Source organism: Marmota monax, unplaced genomic scaffold, assembly GCF_021218885.2.
Source record: "Marmota monax isolate L192 unplaced genomic scaffold, Marmota_monax_Labrador192_F-V1.1 WCK01_AAM20220418_F8-fsc00051, whole genome shotgun sequence".
Taxonomy (NCBI): Eukaryota; Metazoa; Chordata; class Mammalia; order Rodentia; family Sciuridae; genus Marmota; species Marmota monax.
In genome coordinates, this window is record NW_026695202.1 from 11,349,118 (window position 1) to 11,370,426 (window position 21,309).

At 38.8% G+C, this 21,309-nt stretch overlaps 1 protein-coding gene across 1 annotated transcript in view; it reads right to left on the reverse strand.

Moving 5' to 3' along the window:
• Nucleotides 1-5,658: 5,658 nt before the first annotated feature.
• Nucleotides 5,659-21,309, reverse strand: part of Enthd1 (ENTH domain containing 1) — a 116,251-nt gene continuing 100,600 nt past the window's right edge. Inside the window, 2 exon segments of the mRNA XM_046429176.1 lie at nucleotides 5,659-6,479; nucleotides 19,504-19,899. Coding sequence (XP_046285132.1) covers nucleotides 5,878-6,479; nucleotides 19,504-19,899 — 998 coding nt within the window. The 3' untranslated portion in view covers nucleotides 5,659-5,877.

A 21,309-nucleotide genomic window follows, 5' to 3' on the forward strand; every position in this document is an offset into this window, starting at 1 on the left:
GTGGCTCGTGATTGTGTGCCCAGCCAGACTGCGGCAACCAGAATACTGAATACATTACTGACGCACCACACTCAGCACAGCCCTCCCCTTCTCTTTAGGATACGGGCACACAAAAGAAGGGTCTCCTTGCACACTCTGGGGCAAGCCAGTCACCACCAACCCTTCTGTGGAGAGAGGAGTTGCCAAGGTCACCACAGATCCTTTTAATGGTCTATTTTTATTTTATTTTTGTGGTGCTGAGGATCGAACCCAGGGCCTCACATGTGCTAAGCGAGCACGGTCTATTTTTATCAATTTGTGAATGGATTTTGGAAACCCTTCCTCTCCTGATTCCTATGACATTTTATTTTCATACGAGCCATTTACTTGTCACACAGTCTTTCTTTTATGGAGTTTGTAAAGCTGCCCAGTCACTACCCAGAGTCACTGCGTAATGCCCTGAAGCTACGGTGCCCCACTGCCCAACCCTGGGCCTGCTCTGCTCATGCCCCCCTGTTCTCGTCCTCCCGCTTTGGACATGCTGTCTTCTCCACCCAGGAAGTTCTCTTTGTGCCTTGACTCCAGCTCCCACTTGTCCTTCAGAATTCTGTGTGGACTTCCCTGGCGTCTAGTCAGAACTGGATGTGGCTCTTTACTGACCCTGCCCATCATCCTGTGCTTCCCCAAATCCACAGGTGCCATGCATCACACTAAAATGACTCACCCATCCATCTGTATCGCCCTTGACCTGTAACCCCGAAGACAGGTAGCACATTGTTTCGTTGCTACTGGGTCCTGGGTGTCTAAAAATTGCCTGCTCATGGCAGGCACTTAATGAATATTTAAAGAATGAACACATGAATAATTTGACAGTAAGTAAACTGTAAAATATTTTTATAACTGTCCTATAATAGGATCCTCAAGTTCAAAGGAAAATACTTAAGAGAATAACAGCTAATGAAGTATTTTAAATCTGAAATAATTATAAAGTCAATCAGAATATACCCACTCTCAATTTAAGCCAAGTTTGTTCTACTTGTTTAATAGAGTTGGCTAAACAGAAACTCAAATAAGTGCTTGTTAATTATACTAATTAACAAATGACTGTATTAAAACATGAGCTATGTAAAACCAAGTTAAAACGTGAAGTGACTACATGCGTGCAGTAAGCACCTCATCAGTAGGCAGTTTCTCAAAGGGCTAGGTCTGCTGCCCCAGTTATTTGTGGGGTTTCTGTGAGTGTTCAAGAGCCCCAGTGCAGCACCTCCAGGGCAGGTGGGGAGGGAGGAGGGAGGTTCCTCTTTCTGGCTGTCTTCATAGTCCCTGCTCTCAGCAATGTACAATTGAAGTCCTAGAGCCAGCAAAGGAAGGGGATAGCACACCCCACTACCACGTGAGGATCTACTGGGGGAGCTCAGGTGTGTGAAGAGAGCCAGCAGAAGAGGTCTTTGGGTGTCACCCCTACTTCACTCTCTATTTTAACTCAGGAAGAAGTTGATTTGCCCAACCTGTTACCAGTGCACTTATTTCAATAACCCTAGAATTTATATTTCAGCTCAAAGGTTATTTCCTTAGATAAACTTCCCCAAATTTCCTTATCTTAACATCCTCCACAGAACCATTATACTTTTACATTTTGGGGGATAATTTGATTCATCTGTTGAATTTCTCCAAAACTCCAGAACTCAAGCTCTCTGATGACAGGCACTATATCTAGTTTTGTGCCCCACCACGCTCTCAGGGCCTGGTGGTACGTACTCAAAAAGACAGAGACCTGCTAGGTCAATGAGCACAGAAGCCACTTTCCCCCAAAGGTATTTGTTGAGTCTAATAAATTCAAACTTCCTTTTGGGTGACTTTGAAAGACAACAGGAACAGAAGTCACCTCATACAGGTGTGAAGATGTCCAACATAAATACTCCTTACAATAAAGTGATATCCAATGGCTATCCAGTAAGAATAAATGTAAATGAATACCTGATGAGAAATTTAAGTCTCGTAATGCCAGGGATTAATCTGGGCATTCTGGAGAACTTCAAGCCATGATCTTGATTTACCTAACCATTATGGTGGTACACCAGGCACTTGGCAGAAGCAAAAACCAGGTTCTTGTGTTATTCATACAACTAATTTTTCAAGTATCTTGACAAACACATAGTTAAAAATAAGCAGACTCACAAGGAAACATCACACCATAAGCATAAACTAGCAGAAACAACAGATAACAAATACAGAACCACAAAAACTTAAGGTGTTAGTTCAAAGAGTATGGTGTACCTGAAAATTAGGAAATAAACTTCTACATTTCTTTTTTTTTTTTCCCCCCAGGGGGCGGCCCAACAGTATTCATTTTATTAACTATCAGAACAAAAAGAACTAGCAATAAGGTCATGATCAGGTTAACTAGAGAGGAGGCCTAAGACTGGGAATGTAGGTGATTCATCCTGGGGGGAAGCAGCACTACCAGCTGTGGGCAGAGGTGGGTGCCCATGTGTGAGAAATGCTGGCCTAGGTGACCTTGATGGAGCCTTCTGCTCTGTAGCTTTAAGGCACAAAGGTCCTATTCATCAGGCTGTTCTACATTTCTTTATGATAGGAATTAGAATATATTTTGAGCCAAAGGACAATGAAAATATTATATATCAGAACTTATTATAAAATGGTGCAATCACTTGGAAAAATATTTTGGCAGTTCTTCAAAAAGTTAAACTTATAAGAGTAAACCATTCTGACCCCAGATGCCACTCCTAGGTATATATTTAAGAGAACTGAAATACACAAATGTTCATGAAGCATTATTTGTAACAGCAAAAAATTATAAAGAACCCAAATGTCCATCAGCTTATGAATGAATAAGCAAAATGTGGAGATTTGTACAATAGATATTATTCATCCATAAAAAAGAATGAAGTTTCCATATGTGCTACAACATGAATGAACCTCAAAAATATTGTCAATTGAAATAATTCAGACACAAAAATCCACATTGTACAATTTCATTTACATAAAAAATCCAAAGCAGGTAAATCCATGACAAGAGACAGTAATGTTTACTGCTTCCAAAGGCTTGGGGGAAGGAGGAGGGCAGAGAGGCTGCCTACGGGTATGGGATATCTTTTTTTTTTTTTTTTTTTGTACCAGGGATTGAATCCAGGGGCACTCAACCCCTCAGCCACATCCCCAGCCCTTTTAAATATTTTTTTAGAGACAGGATCTCACTAAGTTGCTGAGGCTGGCTTTGAACTCGCCATTCTCCTGCCTCAGCCTCCTGAGCTGCTGGGATTACAGGTGTGTGCCACCATGTCCTGCTGGGATCTTTTTATGGTGATGAAAATGTTCTGAAATTAGGTAGTAGTGATGGCTGATTAATGTTATAAATATATTAAAAACCACCAAATTGTATAACTAAAAGGGTAGATTTCATATTATGTGAATTTTATTTCAGTTTTTAAAATTTTGTGGGATACAGCCATGTAAAAGAAAATGTATAGGTTTAAATGAATAAACCATTCTTACTAGTTTGCTAGCAGAGTACCCCCAAGTTAATCTGTTATTCTTACAAGTAAGGATTCTATACTAATTTTCTTACTATACTCACTCGTAAAGATATGTTTGAACATACCTGCAAGAAATTCTGACCTATGAAAAATATAGCAAATTTTGAAAGAACCATGTAGAATTATAGAAATGAACAATAAAATAAATGAATTAAAAACCAGATGGGATGATTTTACACAGCTGAAGGGAGAATTGTTTAACTGCAAGGTAGGTTGGAAAACAATTACCCTTATTCATGTGATTCGTTGAAGTATTTGGTGGTGAAATGTCACGATGTTTGAAACTTACTTTCAAATGGCTTGGCAAAACAGGTCCGTGCACAAGTATATACGGAGCCCTACATACAGTATGTTTATAGACATAAACTTGTTTAGCAAGAGAGGAGCTAAAACAAACATGGGAAAACAATTTGTGAATCTAGGGAAAGGGCATATGGAGTTCAGTGTCCAACGTACAGTCTTGGCTTCAAAATGCTACACACTGTTTTGCCCCTACTTAGTGGTGCGTTCCTCAGCCTCCTTCACCGATTCTTAACTTCTTCCTGATCTCTTATGCTACCATGGCCCAGGGCTCAGGCCTTCAACTAACTCCCAGCTTCCACTGCAGACCTCTCTCAAACCCAACTTTCACATCTAGGTTCTTAACTAACACCTCCAGTTGGTTATCTAAAAGACAAATTCCAAGGGGGAAAAAATCAAAATTTTCTTCATCCATAGCCTTCTTTAGCTCAGTCAATGGCAGTATCATCTTGAATTTTAGTTGCTCAATCCAATCACCTTGACTTCCTCCTTGACTCTTCCCTTGAATGCCAGAGCTAATCCTGCTCACCTTCACAATGCCCTCCCATTTTTGAGGTATAAGCTCCTCTCTGGATACCCGCAATATTTAAGTAGATTACCTGCCCCACTCCCTGTTCCTGCCAAAGCCAGTGATCATTTAGAATCTATATTGCAGCATGTAATTTTCTATCCTAAACCCACTATAATTTTTTTTAAGGTACCAGGGATTGAACTCAGGGGCACTCGGCCACTGAGCCACATCTCTAGCCCTATTTTGAATTTTATTTAGAGACAGGGGTTCACTGAGTTGATTAATGCCTCACTTTTGCTGAGGCTGGCTTTTAACTCACAATCCTCCTGCCTCAGCCTCTTGAGCCACTGGGATTATAGGCATGTGCCACTGTGCCTGGCTATAATTTTTATTTCACAGAACAAAAGCCAAAATCTCTAGCAGTTGTCTTCAAGAACCTCTATCATCTGGTACCATACCCTGCTCTTTGCTTTATGACCTCAAATCTCCTATGACTGTCCCCCTTGTTCATTTTACTCCAGACACTCTGGGATCCTTGCCACTCCATAGACAGGCCAAACATCCTCCCGTCATCTTGGGGTCTTTGCACGGACAGTTCCCTCTATACCTAACCTAATGTGCATGATGAAAACCAGTTTCTGGGTGACTGGGAGAAGGACCCAGGCATCAGTATATTTTTAAAATATTCCAAGTTTCTTCAAAGGTCAGGAATTATTTTATCCTTGAGTTGGTAATTGCACTATTCTCTCAAACAAATAGGAGACAAAATCAAAGTTTCTGTGGTGATTCTAATGTACAGCAGGGTTGGGAATCACTAGTCTAGAATCCCCAAACTAGGTCATTTTGTCCATAAATAATTGAGACGTTTCTATTTGAAAGACTGTCTTAATTAAAAAGATATACATAAGGTGAAAAAAACAAATTTATTTTCTGAAATAGAAGAAGAAAAAAGTATGTGCTTGAATTCACTTTGAAATGTATATTAACAACAAAGCACCTGTCCCACATCCTACTTGAATTTTCAACTTAGCTCTCAACACTGACATCTGAGAGAAGAAAAGGGAGATTTCTGGCCTTTGGTTTGTAGGACTTGAAACTTGCAAGAGAACATGTGAGAGGTGCACTCCAATACAGTTCTCCCAGGTCCTGGCAGAGGCATGTGAACAGTGGGACTCCACACAGCTGGGAAATGAGAGGCTTCTTACCGCTCACTTATCCAAGAGCTTTCAAATAGTTATTTACAGTTTGAAGTCTTGCCAAAACTTTCACTAATGCTTCCCCAATTTTGAGATAAAGAATGAAATTCTCTTTAGTTTCAAATGAATTAGTATCTAAATCTGAAATTATCAAAGTGACTTCTTTCTCTTAAAAAATAAACCATCCAAATGAATTTACTGGTTTGTTAATAAACCCAGCAAGGAGAAATTAAACCATTACTTTTTGCCCATGGTTACGGGAATCTAGAAAATGCTAATGTAAGTCTTTGAGACGTGGAACCACCGAGTTCTATCAAAATGTCAGCTGAGATGATTAGATTTGATCTGAACTTCCCTCAGAAGACTGGGGGTCCTGCAAAGATTTGCTGGTTTGCAGACTACTCCCACTCATGCTCATGAGATGGCTGCTGATGACACTGAGTTCTTGTATCACTGTGCTCAGATCTTCGTGTAGTCTAACTACTGCACTTTTTACATCCCCTAGGAGAACTTTAATGGAACTCTTTGCTTCGGGTTCCCTAGGCAAGCCTTTGGTTGGTTGAAAACTAGAACAGGGGACAGAGCAGGAGTGGTCTACATTTTGGGCAGAGAACTCTACCCAATTACTCCTGGAAATATGACTTGTCTTCTTAGCAGAATCAGAGTTATCTGGAAGCATTTCTAGTAGATTGAAGCTGTCATTTTCCTCTTCATCAGAAAACAATGGACCACTGGGAGTAAAATGTTGTTGAGCCTTGGCTGTCTTATCTTTATGTTGAAGGGAGGCAGAATGTGACTGCTGGTGGGACAAAGTCCACAAGGAAGATCCAGGCAAGGTAGGGGGGAAGTGATGAACTGACTTCTCTGGAGAGTTCAAATCAGGAGATGACACAGATAAAGTAGAAAAGGAAGATGTTCCCTCAGAGGTAGTTGGAACTAAAATGTATAAATGAGAAAGATATGTAATAAACAAATGGGAGTAATAGCTAGAATAATTCTATAATGTAAAAGCCTACCAAGAAAATCTCAATATAAACTACTTAGAATTTTAAAGGTTAAATATTCATAATAAGCCTTAAAAATCCAAAGCAGGAAACTGAGAAAATATACAATGTACGTATGTATGTGTATGTACATATAAGTACATATATGTACATACACATAAATTTATACACAGTATTGTTGAGATACATGGTATTGGTGAGATAGCTACAATAATACCACGGAGGGGCTGGGGTTGTGGTCAGCAGTAGAGCTCTCGGCTACCATGTGCAAAGCCCTGGGTTTGATTCTCAGCACCACATAAAAATGAATAAATAAAATAAAGGTATTGTATCCAACTACAACTAAAATCAATCAATCAATAAATAAATAAAATAATACCATGGAAATAAACACCAAATAGAATTATCAACATTCATCTTGACTCCCCAATCCTGCCCAACATATTTTTATACTATTATAAACTTCATCAGAGAAAGAAAAGTATTAAACCCTTCTTAGTGGCAGCATTTTAAGTTGGTATTTAAAGTAGAAACTCTGCGAAGGCTGGAACTTAGTCCTTCATCTTTTCTTCCCCTGAAGAGATTATGATGATAAAATGAACTCCAACTACTACAAGGCTACAAAATTTAGAGAAATTAATTTTTTTTCTTTTATCGTCAAATACAGTCAAGAGTGGAGTCCGACTTATCTGACATCCTGATTACTTTCACACACAGCTATGATAATTTTCTTCACCAGGAAATTATAAGTAATAAAAAGTATTCTCAACCTGTTTTCTGTAAAATTAAAGATTCAAGAAAAAGTTGACTTCCTTTCGTGCAAAATCATGTTAAATACTTTCTCTCACACTTCATTACAAATCATTATTTCCCAAACCATTCTGAGATACAGTGCGTTCCTGAAGATGTTAGGCATTTTGTGAAAATTGGGCTTCCTAGTGCATCAGGAATGGGAAATTGTACCTGTGCCTCCCATTAGGAGATTAGCAATGTCCATCAGCACGTTTAAAATTCTGAGAACTCTCTGGTATCTTATTCAAGTGTTTTCTAAACATTCCTAAACACAGAATGTTGTCTTCTTGCAATATCTATTTGCATTCCTTTATAGATACATGGTACAAATTGGTGAAATCCATTTCTCAAGTCTTTGCGACTCACTCTGAACTTGCTATTTAAAAAAAGACTTATTCAGTGCACATCACAGAACAGGGAAACAGATGCCTACCTCTTAGTACACATGATTATCTTTATTATTTTATTCATATTCATGTCCCTTCTAAAGTAAATTGGAACTCTATAAAAATATGGTCAGAGCAGGCAGCTACTCTCCATTTTTTGCTTCAAAGCCCTTTGCAGCCTATCTCCAGTTCTCAGGCAAAATGCCAATCATAAGAAACTTTTTTTGGGGATGAAACAAGTATTCTCAGCTGGTGTAGCAGCAGGACACAAAATGGAAGCAGGAATTTCATCAGCACATGGTCAGGCCAAGCCAAGCACACTCAAGAATCTAGGTCAGGCTCATCCAGCAGACATTCTATCCTTGGGTTAAAAAGCCGCCCAAGCCAGTGGCACGTCAACGAGGAAAGTCTCGAGTGAGTGCGTGTGTCCTGAGTCGCACTGCTGCACTCTGAACTAGGTGTACTTTGTGTCTGGATCACAGCTGTCATCTGACATGTCCCTTCACCATCTTCCCCAGCTGGTGCCCTGCGTTGTATATCCCACGTCCTCCTCCTCCTCTGTTAGCCTCACTGTGCTGAAGCACCGTCTTCAGGAGTTGCTGAACAAGATGCATGAGGGGGAAAGGCCGAGGCACCTGCCTGACTGAAAGGGTCTGTAATTCTAACTTTAAGCTTAATGACAGCGTGCTTAATAAAGAATCTCTTTTCTTTCAGAATTCTGAAGGCCATGGTTCATCCTCTTGTTTCCTGTATTGCTATTCAGGAGTTGGAACCATTCTAGTTCTGATTTTGTCTAAATTTCCTTTATCTCTGAGGTACCAGAGAACTTCCTCTGTGGCTGGTGTCTGGAGCCCCAGTGCGGTGCCCTGTGGCGAGACCTTCACGAAGGTCAAGTGGAGGTGGACGCTCAACTGGCAACTCGTTTCCTTCAGCTTCAAAAAAATTTTCTTCAATAACTTAATTGTTTTCTGTTCTTTCTGAACTTCTTCTTATTTTGATGTCAGACCTCTTAAACTGGTTTTCTAATTTTCCTATTTTCCCAACCTTTGCTCTATTTTCTTGGAGATTTTGTCAACTTTAGCTCCCAATCCCACCACTGAGGTTTTCATTTCTGCTATTAAGTTTTTAAAAAAGTTTTCTTTTCCCTTCATAGAGTAACTTGCTTCCTCCAAGTTATTTTTCTTTGTTTTTTGCCCCACTTTTCCATGTGAGAAGCTTTTTCAGACGTTTGGCAATCCTTGTCTGCGTCTGATGGAAAATAAAGGATTCAGAAACTGGAGGGAAGCTTTGAGAAAGAACGTGGAGCTCGGGGTAGAGCCCCTGGGTGGGTTACTTGCTGGGGAACTACTCATGTCAATATCTTTGGTTCCTTCCTCCAAGGCCAGCTAGATTCTTCTGAGAAGAGTTCTCCTGCCTGGAGGGTAAAGGTCCAGTCACCAGAGTGGGTGGAGCCAGTGGGGAGAAGGGGCTGAGGCTCAGCAGTTAGTTGGCTTGTGCCACTGAGGCTTGGTTATAGTACCCTCACCCTCAACTGTCCCTAGCATGTCTCATTTCACAGACTTTCTCCAGAAAACAAACCTGCAGACTTTGCCAGGAGCTGTAGGGGTGGGTAGGTATTCAGGGTAATCGTTCACCTCTTTGGCAAGGTAAAGTCTAAGGATTTAACTACTTTTCAAATAAATGTTTTCTAATTCTCTTTGTTTAGCACCTGCTACAGTTTGGCTGTGGTTTCTTTCCCCTAGGTTCAGGTGCTGGAAGCTTGGTTCCCAGGTGGCGATATAGGAGGTGATAGAACCTTTAAGAGGAGGAGCCTAGTGGGAAGTGGTCAGGTCATCAGGCAGAGCTGTCCTTGGAAGGGATTAATGTGGTTCTCATAGGACCCAGGTCAGTTCCACAAGAGTGCATTGTTATAAAAGAGAAAGGCTGACCCCAGATTCTTCTTTGGCTTCCTGTCTCACCATGTGATCCTTCACTCTCACATGTGTCCCTGCAATGATCCCATCCATCCGTTGTAAGGTTGCCAAGGGGGCCGGTGCCAGAGCCAAGCAGATACTGGTGCTGTGCTCTTAAATATTCTAAACTGCGAGCTAAACAAACCTTTTTTTTTTTTTACTGGTAAAGTATCCAGCCCTAAGTATTTTGTTACATCAACGAACACAGACTAATAAGCACTGACATGGAATATCATTTTAAATATGAGGCAAAGGACTCACTAAGAGGCTAGAAATATTTCCCAAGATTACAAGGCTAAAAGGAAGTAGAAACAGGATTCCAATCAAGTAACTCTTTTATCTTAAAATGTATGATCTTAACCAATAGATTCTCCTGCCATACCATTCTACTATCTTATAATTTTTTTTCTAATAGATAATTATATTAAATTTTGGATGTAAATTTATAAGGCAGGTAACCAGGATAACGAGTGCATTTGACATCTTATTCATAAGGAATGGCTGAAAGATTCACGAATCCTTATCTGAAACAGAATGTGGGACAAAGAATGAGAGACTGTGTTTATCTGAAGATAGTTGCAAAACCTTAGCAATATCATCTGTTTATCCTATTGTCCCTTTAGAACTGTAATCAATAGATGAAAGATATAGGAAAACATGTTTTAGCCCAATTTTTATGCAATAAAATTTTCTAAACATCATCATTTTTCATGCATGAAACATGCTGCTTTGGGAAATGGTAAGTTTCTTGACACTGAGCTCACACACAGACCGAATGACTCTGGCAGGGTGTTTAATGCATTAGGTGGCGGATCTGTATGTCCTTGAATAGATCCCAAGATTCTAGGATCTAAAACATATTTGAGCTAGGTATAGTGGTGCATGTCTGTAATCCCAGCAGCATGGGAGGCTGAGGCAGGAGGATCACGAGTTCAAAGCCAGCTTCAGCTACAGTGAGGTGCTAAGCAACACAGTGAGACCCCTGTCTCTTAAAAAAATACAAAAAAAGGGCTGGGGATGTGGCTCAGTGGTTGAGTGCCCCTGAGTTCAATCCCCGATACCAGCTCTACCCCCAAGAATAAAAAAACAAACAAACAAACAAAAAACAAAAACATATTTGCTAGAACACTAAGAAACTTGTAGAAATAGGGGAATCTGTGTTCACTCTGGTCAGAAAGGATTTAAGAAGAAACTTCTAAATAGGTCAAGAGGACAATTTTGAGCCAAATATTAATATAGTGCTATCATATACAAAGAGTTAATAGTTATGTTAGTGATGGATACATGCTACGACTAAAAATCTTGGCTTAACTTTATGCTAGTGGTTCTTGAATGTAGCAGCAGCATCTGGGAACTTGTTTGAAATGAGGTTCTTTGGCCCTATCTCAGACCTACGAAAACAGAAATTGAGAGTTGGGCCCAGAAAACTGAATTTTAACCAGCTTCCAGGTGTCTCTGTGGTATGCTGAACTTGGAGAACCACTGTTTTCTACTCTCTGTTCACCTTTCTCTTCCTTTGTGGTCACAGCTTGTCATTGTCTGTACTTCTACAGCTTGATTCCCAGGATGTATGATGCTTGCACTTATAAAGCCATTTGTCTCTAATTGCCACACACCAATTTACTTTTGTTTCCAAACACTACACAGCTGTACCACACTTCACTCTGCTCTTGGGATGCATCTCTGCACCATTTGATCCCCCTTCTCTGGCTCCTGCGAAGTGGTCTGAGCATCTTGCTAAACTTCATCCTTTCCATACAGCCCACTCAACAGAGATGACAGGCAGCAAACACTGCAAGTAAGATGCACCGAGGCAGGTTTTACAATCTCCCTGTGTGACACACACAGGCCTGCTGCTGAGCCTGCTGGAAGGCGGCACTGAAAAGATCATTCCAAGGACTGGTGTGTCAGCTTTAACTTTTTTTTTTTTTTTTTTTGAGAGAGAGAGAGAGAGAGAGAGAGAGAGAGAGAGAGAGAGAGAGAGAGAATTTTTTAAATATTTATTTTTCAGTTTTCGGCGGACACAACATCTTTGTATGTGGTGCTGAGGATCAAACCGGGCCGCACGCATGCCAGGCGAGCGTGCTACCGCTTGAGCCACATCCCCAGCCCCTTTAACTTTTAACTCATAAATAATACTGGACCAATTAAGATCTTACAGCGTTTAATTTAAAATGCATTTAGAAGAATTGTGCTCCCAAACTGAAACAACAAATAAACCTCTAGAAATATTTTATAAACCCCTGTTAGCTGTAAATATAAAATTTTCTGAACATAACAAGCCCCTGGCTGGCAAAATACTTAGAACAGTTCACTGTACAACGGAGGGTTTTTTCATTCCCCAGTTAATCGTCTTCAGTGTTCTAGCTGCATGTAATGACTATCAAGTTAACTATACATACAAATTAAACTATTCTATTTTCTGTGGTTAAAAATGTAACATTGTGGGCTGGGGATATAGTTCAGTTGGTAGAGTCCCTGCCTTGCATGCATAAGGCCCTGGGTTCAATCTCCAGCAAAACACACACACACAAAAAAAAACATTGTACATAAATGTTCACCACAGAATTATTTATAATGCCACAAAAATGGAAACAAGCCAAAGTCCATCAACTGATAATGGATAAACAAAATGTGTAGGTGTATACAATGGAGTATTATTTTATTTGTCCATAAAAAAGGATGAAGTACTGATACATCCTGCAGTATGGGTGAACTTTGAAAACAGTATGCTTAGTGAAGGACCAGACAAAAGGGCCAGAGTACATGGATGACTGCATGTATATGAGTGGCCAGCACAGGCCTACACAGAAACAGAAAGTAGATTAGTGGTTGCCATGAGCTGGGGGAAGGGGAAAGGGAACAGGGAGTGACTGCCAATATGGGTACAGGACTTTTTGAGGTAAAGAAATATTCTGTAGTTAGTGATGATGACTGAATAATTCTGAAAATACTCCAAAAATACTAAATTATACAGTTTAAAAGGGTGCATCTTATAGAATGAGTTAGATCTCAATTTTTTAGACAGTTTAACATCTGATAATTTTAATGTTATTATAAATAAGCAACATAAGAGAAATAGATTAAAGAAGCTTCTAAACCACTTATGTCAAATTTTTATTGGGGAAAAATGGATTATTGGATTAAAGATGAATTTTCTCATTTATCTACAAAGTAAATTTCATTTCCTTCTTTAAAAAAAGCAACTGGGCATCTTCTTGCCCTTGCACTGACAGGCAGGAGCCCGGAGGGGTGCGGCTGAGGCCCCCTTCCCCTCTCCTCTGCAGGTGCTTCTCAGCCTGTCTGGCCAGTAGCTCAGCATTAGCTAGTATACTTTACAGAATGGGTTTCTACCAATTTACTCATTTCTTTTAGGGGAAATTGCTAATTGTTCTGGCTTTGAAGCCTTTTATAGACACAAAGGAAAAGGGCATGGCTAACAGGTCTTGTGTGTGTGTGCGTGTGTGTGTGTGTGTGTGTGTTGTTTGGTTTCTTTCACTAGCAAGGGTGAACTGAGAAAGAACTATAAGAACTACCCCAGGACCACCCTTCAGAAGCACAGGAAGCCCCACCACTGTCTCTCATGAGGATAGAACAGATTTTATTCCCTCCAAAAAAATTGGAAAGTGTCCAGTGTAGCCCAACTCACTTCCTATAGCTGAGGATTCTGAGAATGTGATGGAAGCTGTCTGCTACCACATCTGGCTTCAGCTAGCTCCTATTTTTTTAATTTTTTTTTTTAGTGTGCATGATAAAATAGCTAATGACTTAAAATAATAGCTTGAGCTACAGACAAATAACTTAAATGGAGAAGAAGCAGTAGGCTGTCCCAGGAAGTTATTTAGTATCAGAAGTCAACAAGGTTGCCGCAGCAAGCCTGCTCCTAGGCGTACTAGGTGGTTGCCTTCACAGCCTCCTTCTTATATTTGAGATCCACTAAAATATGACCAGCCAGGTGTTTTGAAATTTTTCCAGATCATTAACCCCAAAGAGTTAATAATGTCAGACCTGGACCCTTCATGTGAACAAATTACTTCTTAGGACAAAACCAAGAGATCGGCACTATCTTCTCTACCCTCCACCATCCAAGTGCCAGGCCATGAAGCCTGGCCATCCATCCCAGCTCATCATTTCTTGAATTCGCCAGGAATCAGCACTGTGAAGCCTTGTTTTGCAGGACGCTTTCCTTCCACTCACTTCCAGACCTGCGATTCATTTGAATACATGTACACTTGGCCATACTGAGGCAAGAGATCAAATGATCATGTTGTTTTCTCTCCCTCTATCAGTGCCACCTGGCTCTGCCTTGTTTCTCATCCAGTCTAGATCCCTATTATCCATCACTTCAACCGCTGTCTTGCCTAAGCTGCTATGACTTCTGTCTTATCTGCTAACATGTGATCCATGCCAACCTTTTCTGTAAAAGCCCAGATAGAAAATATTTTTGGCTTTGTGGGCTATTGCAGTCTCTGTTGCAACTACTGTTCTCAATTTTGACCTTGTAGCACAAAAGTCACAGAAGATAATATGTAAACAAATTAGCCAAACAACACTTTCTTTACCAATACAGGCAGTGGTCAGACTGGGCCCGCAGGCTGCAGCTGACCAACTCTGTCCTAAGCTTCCATGATTTAAACACTAGCCTTCTCATTCCTCGGCTCAGGCTTCTCAGTACTGGAGAAAAGCAGAGAACTCTGCAAACCATGAGGCACAAACGACTACCCTCAACCCTCCCATCTTACCAGCTCCTTCTCCCATTTCTACAGTGACGACTCTAAATTTTCACCACTCATGCCATAGCCACTACGCCATTTCAAACTCCTCAGGCTTGGCAGGTGACTTCTGACAGTAAGAAATTGAGGCCCTTAATTACGGCATAGGGCACATAAATGCATCTTAATTTTTAAAAACAAAAATAATAACAATCCCTTCCCTCACACCTGATATATCCTTTTTTTCTTCCTTATAGCCCTTGGATGAGGTAGATCCTTCTCCTGGATTCTCAACTCTAGTCCACCTTGCCCAGGTTATGCTTTACCAGGACCCCTGGCTATCTCCCTCTACCTCATCCTCTGTGGTCAAAGTGTATGGCTAAATTTCCAACTATTGTTTATTTACCTTTTTTTTCTTTAACCTGATTATTTTTAATCTATTCTTTTTATATATACATGACAGTAGAGTGTATTTTGACATATTGTACATACATGGGGTATAACTTCCCATTCTTGTGGTTGTACCTGACGTGCAGTTACACTGGTTGTGTATTCATATATGAAAATGAAAAGTTATATCTGATTCATTCTACTGTCTTTCCTACTCTCATCGCCTCTCTCTTCCCTTCACTCCCTTTTGTCTAGTTTTCCCTCCCCCTACCTCATTGTGTGTTAGCATCCTTATTACCTTTAGTCCTTTTTATATTTATTTTTCAGTTTTCGGTGGACACAACATCTTTATTTTTATTTTATGTGGTGGATCGAACCCAGCACCCCGCGCATGCCAGGCCAGTGCACTACCGCTTGAGCCACATCCCCAGCCCTACCTTTTGTCTTTAATGACGCAGTACACAATCTCTCAGTGAATGTTCATTTTGCACTTGAAAAAGAATGTACCCTGCAGTGGTTGGATATGGTGTTTTATAGATGTCAATTAAGTTATTAAGAATTTTGGTAGAGCTACTCATTTTCCTATGATTTCAGATTTTTTTGGTGCCTCGTTGTTCTCTTAATTTCTGAAAGGGTTAAAATCTTTAATTATGACTGTGGATTTGTCTATTTCTCTCTATAATTCTGTCAGTTTTTGCTTCATTCAGTTTTAAGGGTGGTATTAGGTGCGTATGTACTTAGATGTGACATAGGTCACATCCTGAGGTGCTTGACTTGTCAATATGAAATGACTTTTTTTTTACCTCTAGTAATAATCCCTGTCTTGAAGTCTATTTTGTCTGATATTAACATAGTCACTCTTGCTTTCTTATGCAGCTTGCATAGTGTATATATTTTAATCCTTTTACCTTCAGTCAACCTGGAATTCTGTATGTGTTTGTTTTTAAAGTACTTCCCTTACAGATAGCATATAGTTGAGTCTTGCTTTTCTATCAAACCTGAAAGTATTTTCCTTTTAATTAGAATATTTATTCTACTCACATTTAATATGATTATTAAAATGGTTGGGTTTAGGTCTTCTATTTTATATTTGCTCTCTATTTGTCTGCTTTTTAGTTCCTCCTTGCCATCTCTCTTTTCTGATAATCAAATGTATTTTTAGTGTTCTATATTAATTCCTCAACAGGAATTTAGCTATTTTATCTTTCCTTTCTAAAAAAAATGTGACTAAACATGCATGTTTAACTTATCATGAATTACAGCTAATACTGTATTATTTTAAACTCCCCATTCTTTGTGCAATGTTGTTCATCTGTTTTAAATCTCAAAATATAGTAGCATGATTTTTGCTTTAAACAATTATATCTGCCTTTTTATTTACACACATATTTATCATTTCCAGTACTTATCATTTTTATTTGTAGATGCAAGTTACTATCTAGTAGAATTTCTTATTAGTCTGAAAAATATTTCCATACTATTTTTTTGTAGTGCAGATTTCATGATCATTAGCTAAGTTCTTATTTATTTGCATATGTCATTTATTCACCCACCTTATTCTTTTTGCTAGACACAGAATTCCAGGTCGACAGATTTTGTCTTTTAACACTGTAAGAGGGATTTTCATTGTATCCATTATATTACTTATGATGAAGAGTCAGGCATCATACATGTTGTTCTTTATATGTAATATGACATTTTTTCTTACTGCTTTTGAAATTCTGCCTCTGGAGTTCATCCACTGATGAATTATACTGTGCCTGTGGATGGTTTTCTTTGTGTATAGCCTGCTTGAGTGTTTTGGACCTGAAAGTTTGTTTTGTCTACAAATTTGGAAAGTTTTGGTTATTATCTCTTCAAATAAATTTTCTACCCATTTCTATTTTCCTTCTGGAACTCCAATTATGCCAATGACAAATTACTTGATATTTTCCTCTTAGACTCTGAGTCTCAAAAATTTTTAAAAATATTTTCCTTCCCATTTTCAGATTAGATAATCCCTGCTGCTCTGTCTTCTAATTCACTTACTCTTTCTTCTTTCGTTTCCAATCTACTGTTAAGCATCTCCAGCAAAATTTTAAACTTAGTTATTTATTTTTCATCTCTAGAACATCTCTTTGGTTCTTTAAAAACAGTTTCTGTCTGTGGAGAGTCCCTCATCTGCTCATTCATTGTGAATACTGTAAGTCCCTGAATACATTTTTAATAGCTGCTTTATGAACTTGACTGCTAATTGCACCATCAAAAGGTCAGGTTCTATTGATTTTGTGTATCTTCATTACAGCTCATGTTTTCCTAACTCTTCAAATGCCTAGTGATTTTTAAATTTTATTTTGGACATTTGGACATACTGTAGAGTCTCTTGATTCTGACAATCTTTCTGAAGAATGATTTTTGTTATAGTAAAAAAAAAAAAAAAAATGACTTGGCTGGATTCATCCACTGTTACCCTTGCAGTGAAGAGAAGCTGAAATTTCTTCTGAGTTCTTCTAGCTTACAGAGGATTTTTTTTTTTATTTAGTCACACTCACTGGGTTCCCCCTACATGTGTAGTTTTGTAGTTAGTCAGGAATGGGCAGAATTCATACATAATTTATGGGGCTCACCAGGTCAGAGTCTCCTTCCCTTTTAGGGTTTCCTTCATTACTGTCCAGCTTCTCCACCAGCACTGAGCTCTCTGTTTTGACATCACAGACTGTGTAGACTGAAGGGGACCCTCGGGGGGCTTAACTTCAGCTACTGTTTTTCAGCTCTAATATTTTCATTATTTTTTTTAAAAAAACAGATATCAGTAATCTGAAGACATTCTCGACCTTTTCCTCTCTTTTCTTGATCATATTAATCATAGTTATTTTAAAGTAGCTACCTTATAACTTTAGAATATAGATTACCTGTTTCTGTTGTCTGTTTTTCTTCCATATTTCTGGTATTGTTGAATGCCAAAATATTTTTCACGAAAAATTACAGAAGCTCTTAAGAAAGGGTTTGTCTTCCAGAAGGCCGATGGAGAATGTGCCAAGCACTGCTATAGCTGAAGACAGACTTCAGTGTTTGTGAGGGCTGCCTTATTTCTGGGTTGTCCTTACTCCTAGAGTGTCCTAATTGAAAGCATAGAGTATTTACCAAGGCCCCTTCCGTTTGGCATTATCCTGAACTCCAATCTCTGTATCCCTGCATCACAAGATGATCAGAATCTCTGCTTGGTTTCTAAGAAATTGTTTCACATTAATTTTTTTTGGCATCTCATCCAGAACATATGCATCTTCACAGCAGGCAATTACACAAAGTCCGTTAGATTTCTCTGTGATTCCCTATTCTCTAGAATTTGGGCCTCTTCAGACCCTGACAGTTTGGAAGCCCCTAACTCCAATTCTGTCACCCAAATACAATGAGGCTGTGAAAATCCTGGCCTTGGACCCAAGGTGGGGTGGGGACTAGGGTGAATGTGGGACTCATCTCAATGTCCTTCCCCTTGAGATCTTATTCCATTATGTGTGTTTTCTATCTAGTTTGTCTTATGAGAACTTAAACTAGCTTTTACTAATTTTCCAGGGTTTAAAGTTAATTTGGGGGGTAGGGTTAGACTAATACTATCCTATTTCATTATAGCCAGAAGCAAAAGTCATCCTTGCTAACTGGTTTTTTAGAGGAATCTCTTGCTAAATTTTATTAACTATATATGGTACTGAAACACTGGTCCAAAAAGAATTTATTTTGTCAGTTATTAAATTATTTATTTAACTATTTTTTTCATAGTATTTGTGAAGTAATAAACCAATAGTAACAACTTCCCAGAGGATAGCCATGCATATAGGTGATCACCGCTGCCATAACTAGTACTAATTGGTTTCCACATAAATAGTCTCAGCAGAAAGTTTATTTAGTGACAATTAAGAATTGGGTTTACAACTGTTAGGCTATTCAATACCAAAAGGTTTTTGAAGAATAGTGGGAGAATCTTTATTATTCAATGACCTTAGTAGAAACAAGGTAAAAATATTTAACCTCAACATGGTAACTTCCATTATTTGTATTTATATGTACTTTTGATCTGTGTTTGAGGCAGTTTAAAGGATTCATATTGAAAATTTTGAATTTATGAATTGGTAATCATTATCATACATAAGAACCAATAAAACTATGACTTAGTCTTTGAAAAATGCATGAGCAAGCAAATTATTCTTATACTAATTAACTTTTTAGAAGAAAGTATAATTATATAACACAGGATTTAATAACTGACAGCCAATAACTTGGAGTCCCAACTGGCTCTATCCTTTATCACCCAGTCTAAACAATATCACAACCTTCTCACTGTTTTGTACAGACAGGAAAAGGACAACGTCTCTTGTACCTTTAAAAAAAGGCCTTTTTTAAAAAAGCACACATACATATATGCCATAACCAATTCTTTTATATGTATTCTCTTAAGCTCTTGGTTAATGCTAGTTCCTTCTATTTTGGTTTATACCAAATTACTCAGAATTTATGGTAATATAGTCAATCAAATATGTGTAACCCACAAAGATAAATTATGTACTAGCCCTTTAATAAAAGGGGTATTTTCCCAATTGAGAAGTATGTTTATGGTATTTTACTTTTTAATATCACTGACGAAGAGTGAAAGGAGGGAACAAAAAAGGAGGTAAAAGGAGAGAAAGGTAAAAGAAGAATGTTTCAGAAGAAGGAAAGCTTCAAATCACTGTGTTTGTTGGTAGACTCACCCCATGTGGCTGGGGCCTTGAGGTCTGCATCGTGCATTTGAACAGCGCTGGCCTGCACTGGTTTCTGAAGGTCCTTGTTGATTACAGTCCCCTTCGTGGGGTTACATGTTTCGAATGAGGGAGAGACATACAGTGTCTCTATAGAGGACTGGTTATAGGAAGTAGAATCTGACTGTGATATCCTTAAATCGGAACTGATAAACTCTTCTTTACTCGATGACCAAAATGCTGGTAAAGTTGTCAATGTTTCAAAACTTTCTGAGGCTGCCTGCCTTTTCTGCAGTGTTTGCAAGGGGTTTTTGGCTACAGTATCTGTAATGGTATTCTCTGATTTCTTGTCCAAACTCACATTTGTCTGCAGAGATGGGCTTTTTTCTGAGGGAGTAGGTATAGCATCTATAAAGTAACAAATAAGAACCATAATTAAAAAATAAAACTGAAAATATTCTATTTCAGATCCATTGCAATTTTAATAAATAGGGTTTTTAATGCCCCAACAGACTTCTTCCCTATTTAGTCCTTCTGTTTTCTTACTATGCTTCTATATTCTATTTAAAGCACATCCAAGCTATAATTGATGCCTTAGTCATTTGGTGGCTGCCTTCTCCCTCTCCTCACTAAAACACAAGGCAAGGAGAGCTTCAAATAACTTGTCTTTAAATATTTCTTCCTTCACCCACTTATCTTTCTCTGAAACCACCATATTTTTGGTACCTTCAAACTTTCATTTTTTTACAAGATAAACTAGTGAAAATTTGCCACATCTTACTGGTCTGTCCTTATAGAACCCTCGACTACAAAAAAGCATTTTCCTGGTGCTGGAGCTGGGGCTCAGTGGTAGAGCGTTTGCCTAGCACATGCAGGACCCTGGGTTAGATCCTCAGCACCACATAAAAATAAATAAACAAAATAAAGGTATTTGTCCATCTACAACTAAACAAAAAAAATTAAAAAAAAAAAAGCGACTTTTCCCCTGGAATAAGGAACATCTTCTTCCCCTTGTACAGGAGGCCCATTAAAGAAACTCAGCACTTTAGGTAGGAGCATAATTTTAATAAATCCTTTGTCCATGTGGAATAAAAGATCTTTCAGAAGTGTTGTGACAATTACTAAAATGTAAGTTCTGCAAGATCAGAAATATATGCCACAAAGCACCTAGAACAGAGCCTGAAATATGACAGACACATGCTATTGATTACAAATAGAAGAGACTGAAGGGGTTATAAGAAACTAAAACTTAAAGTAGACCTGATGGAAGAATGCCTACAGAATCTTTGAGTTACAGACTTAACCTGAATATCTAGATGCAAACTGTTATCTTGCTCTCAAACAATTTCATCTGTACCTAGGTAAGAAAGAAAATTATTTTGAAGAGACTGAGTTCATGAAATTAGAAGCATAACTAGGTGAGAGAGGGCAAAAGGAAGAGTTTATCATTTGAAGATCCCAGAAGGGAAGAGGATGCAGAAACGGTGTAGTCACTCCCGAGTGATCGTGTCTCACGCTGTACGCTGCCACACACTTCATAATGCACATGACAGGCTCTCATCTTCACTTTCAGGCTCTGGGATATTAACATTTTCTTTGATACTAAAATCCTTTCCTCCCATTTTTACCATTTTGGAGGCTAGGAAAATGCTGCTGGTATATCCAAGATTTAGCAATTCAAGGAACTTACTGCTACCTCCACTAGGAATTCCTTTCTTTTTTTCCAATCTTCCCATCCTTTAAAACTTTCTCTGCAAAGCTTGTCCTGCTCCTTTTCTTCCTTGCCCCATCTTGTTGTTGATCTTATCATATTGTGTT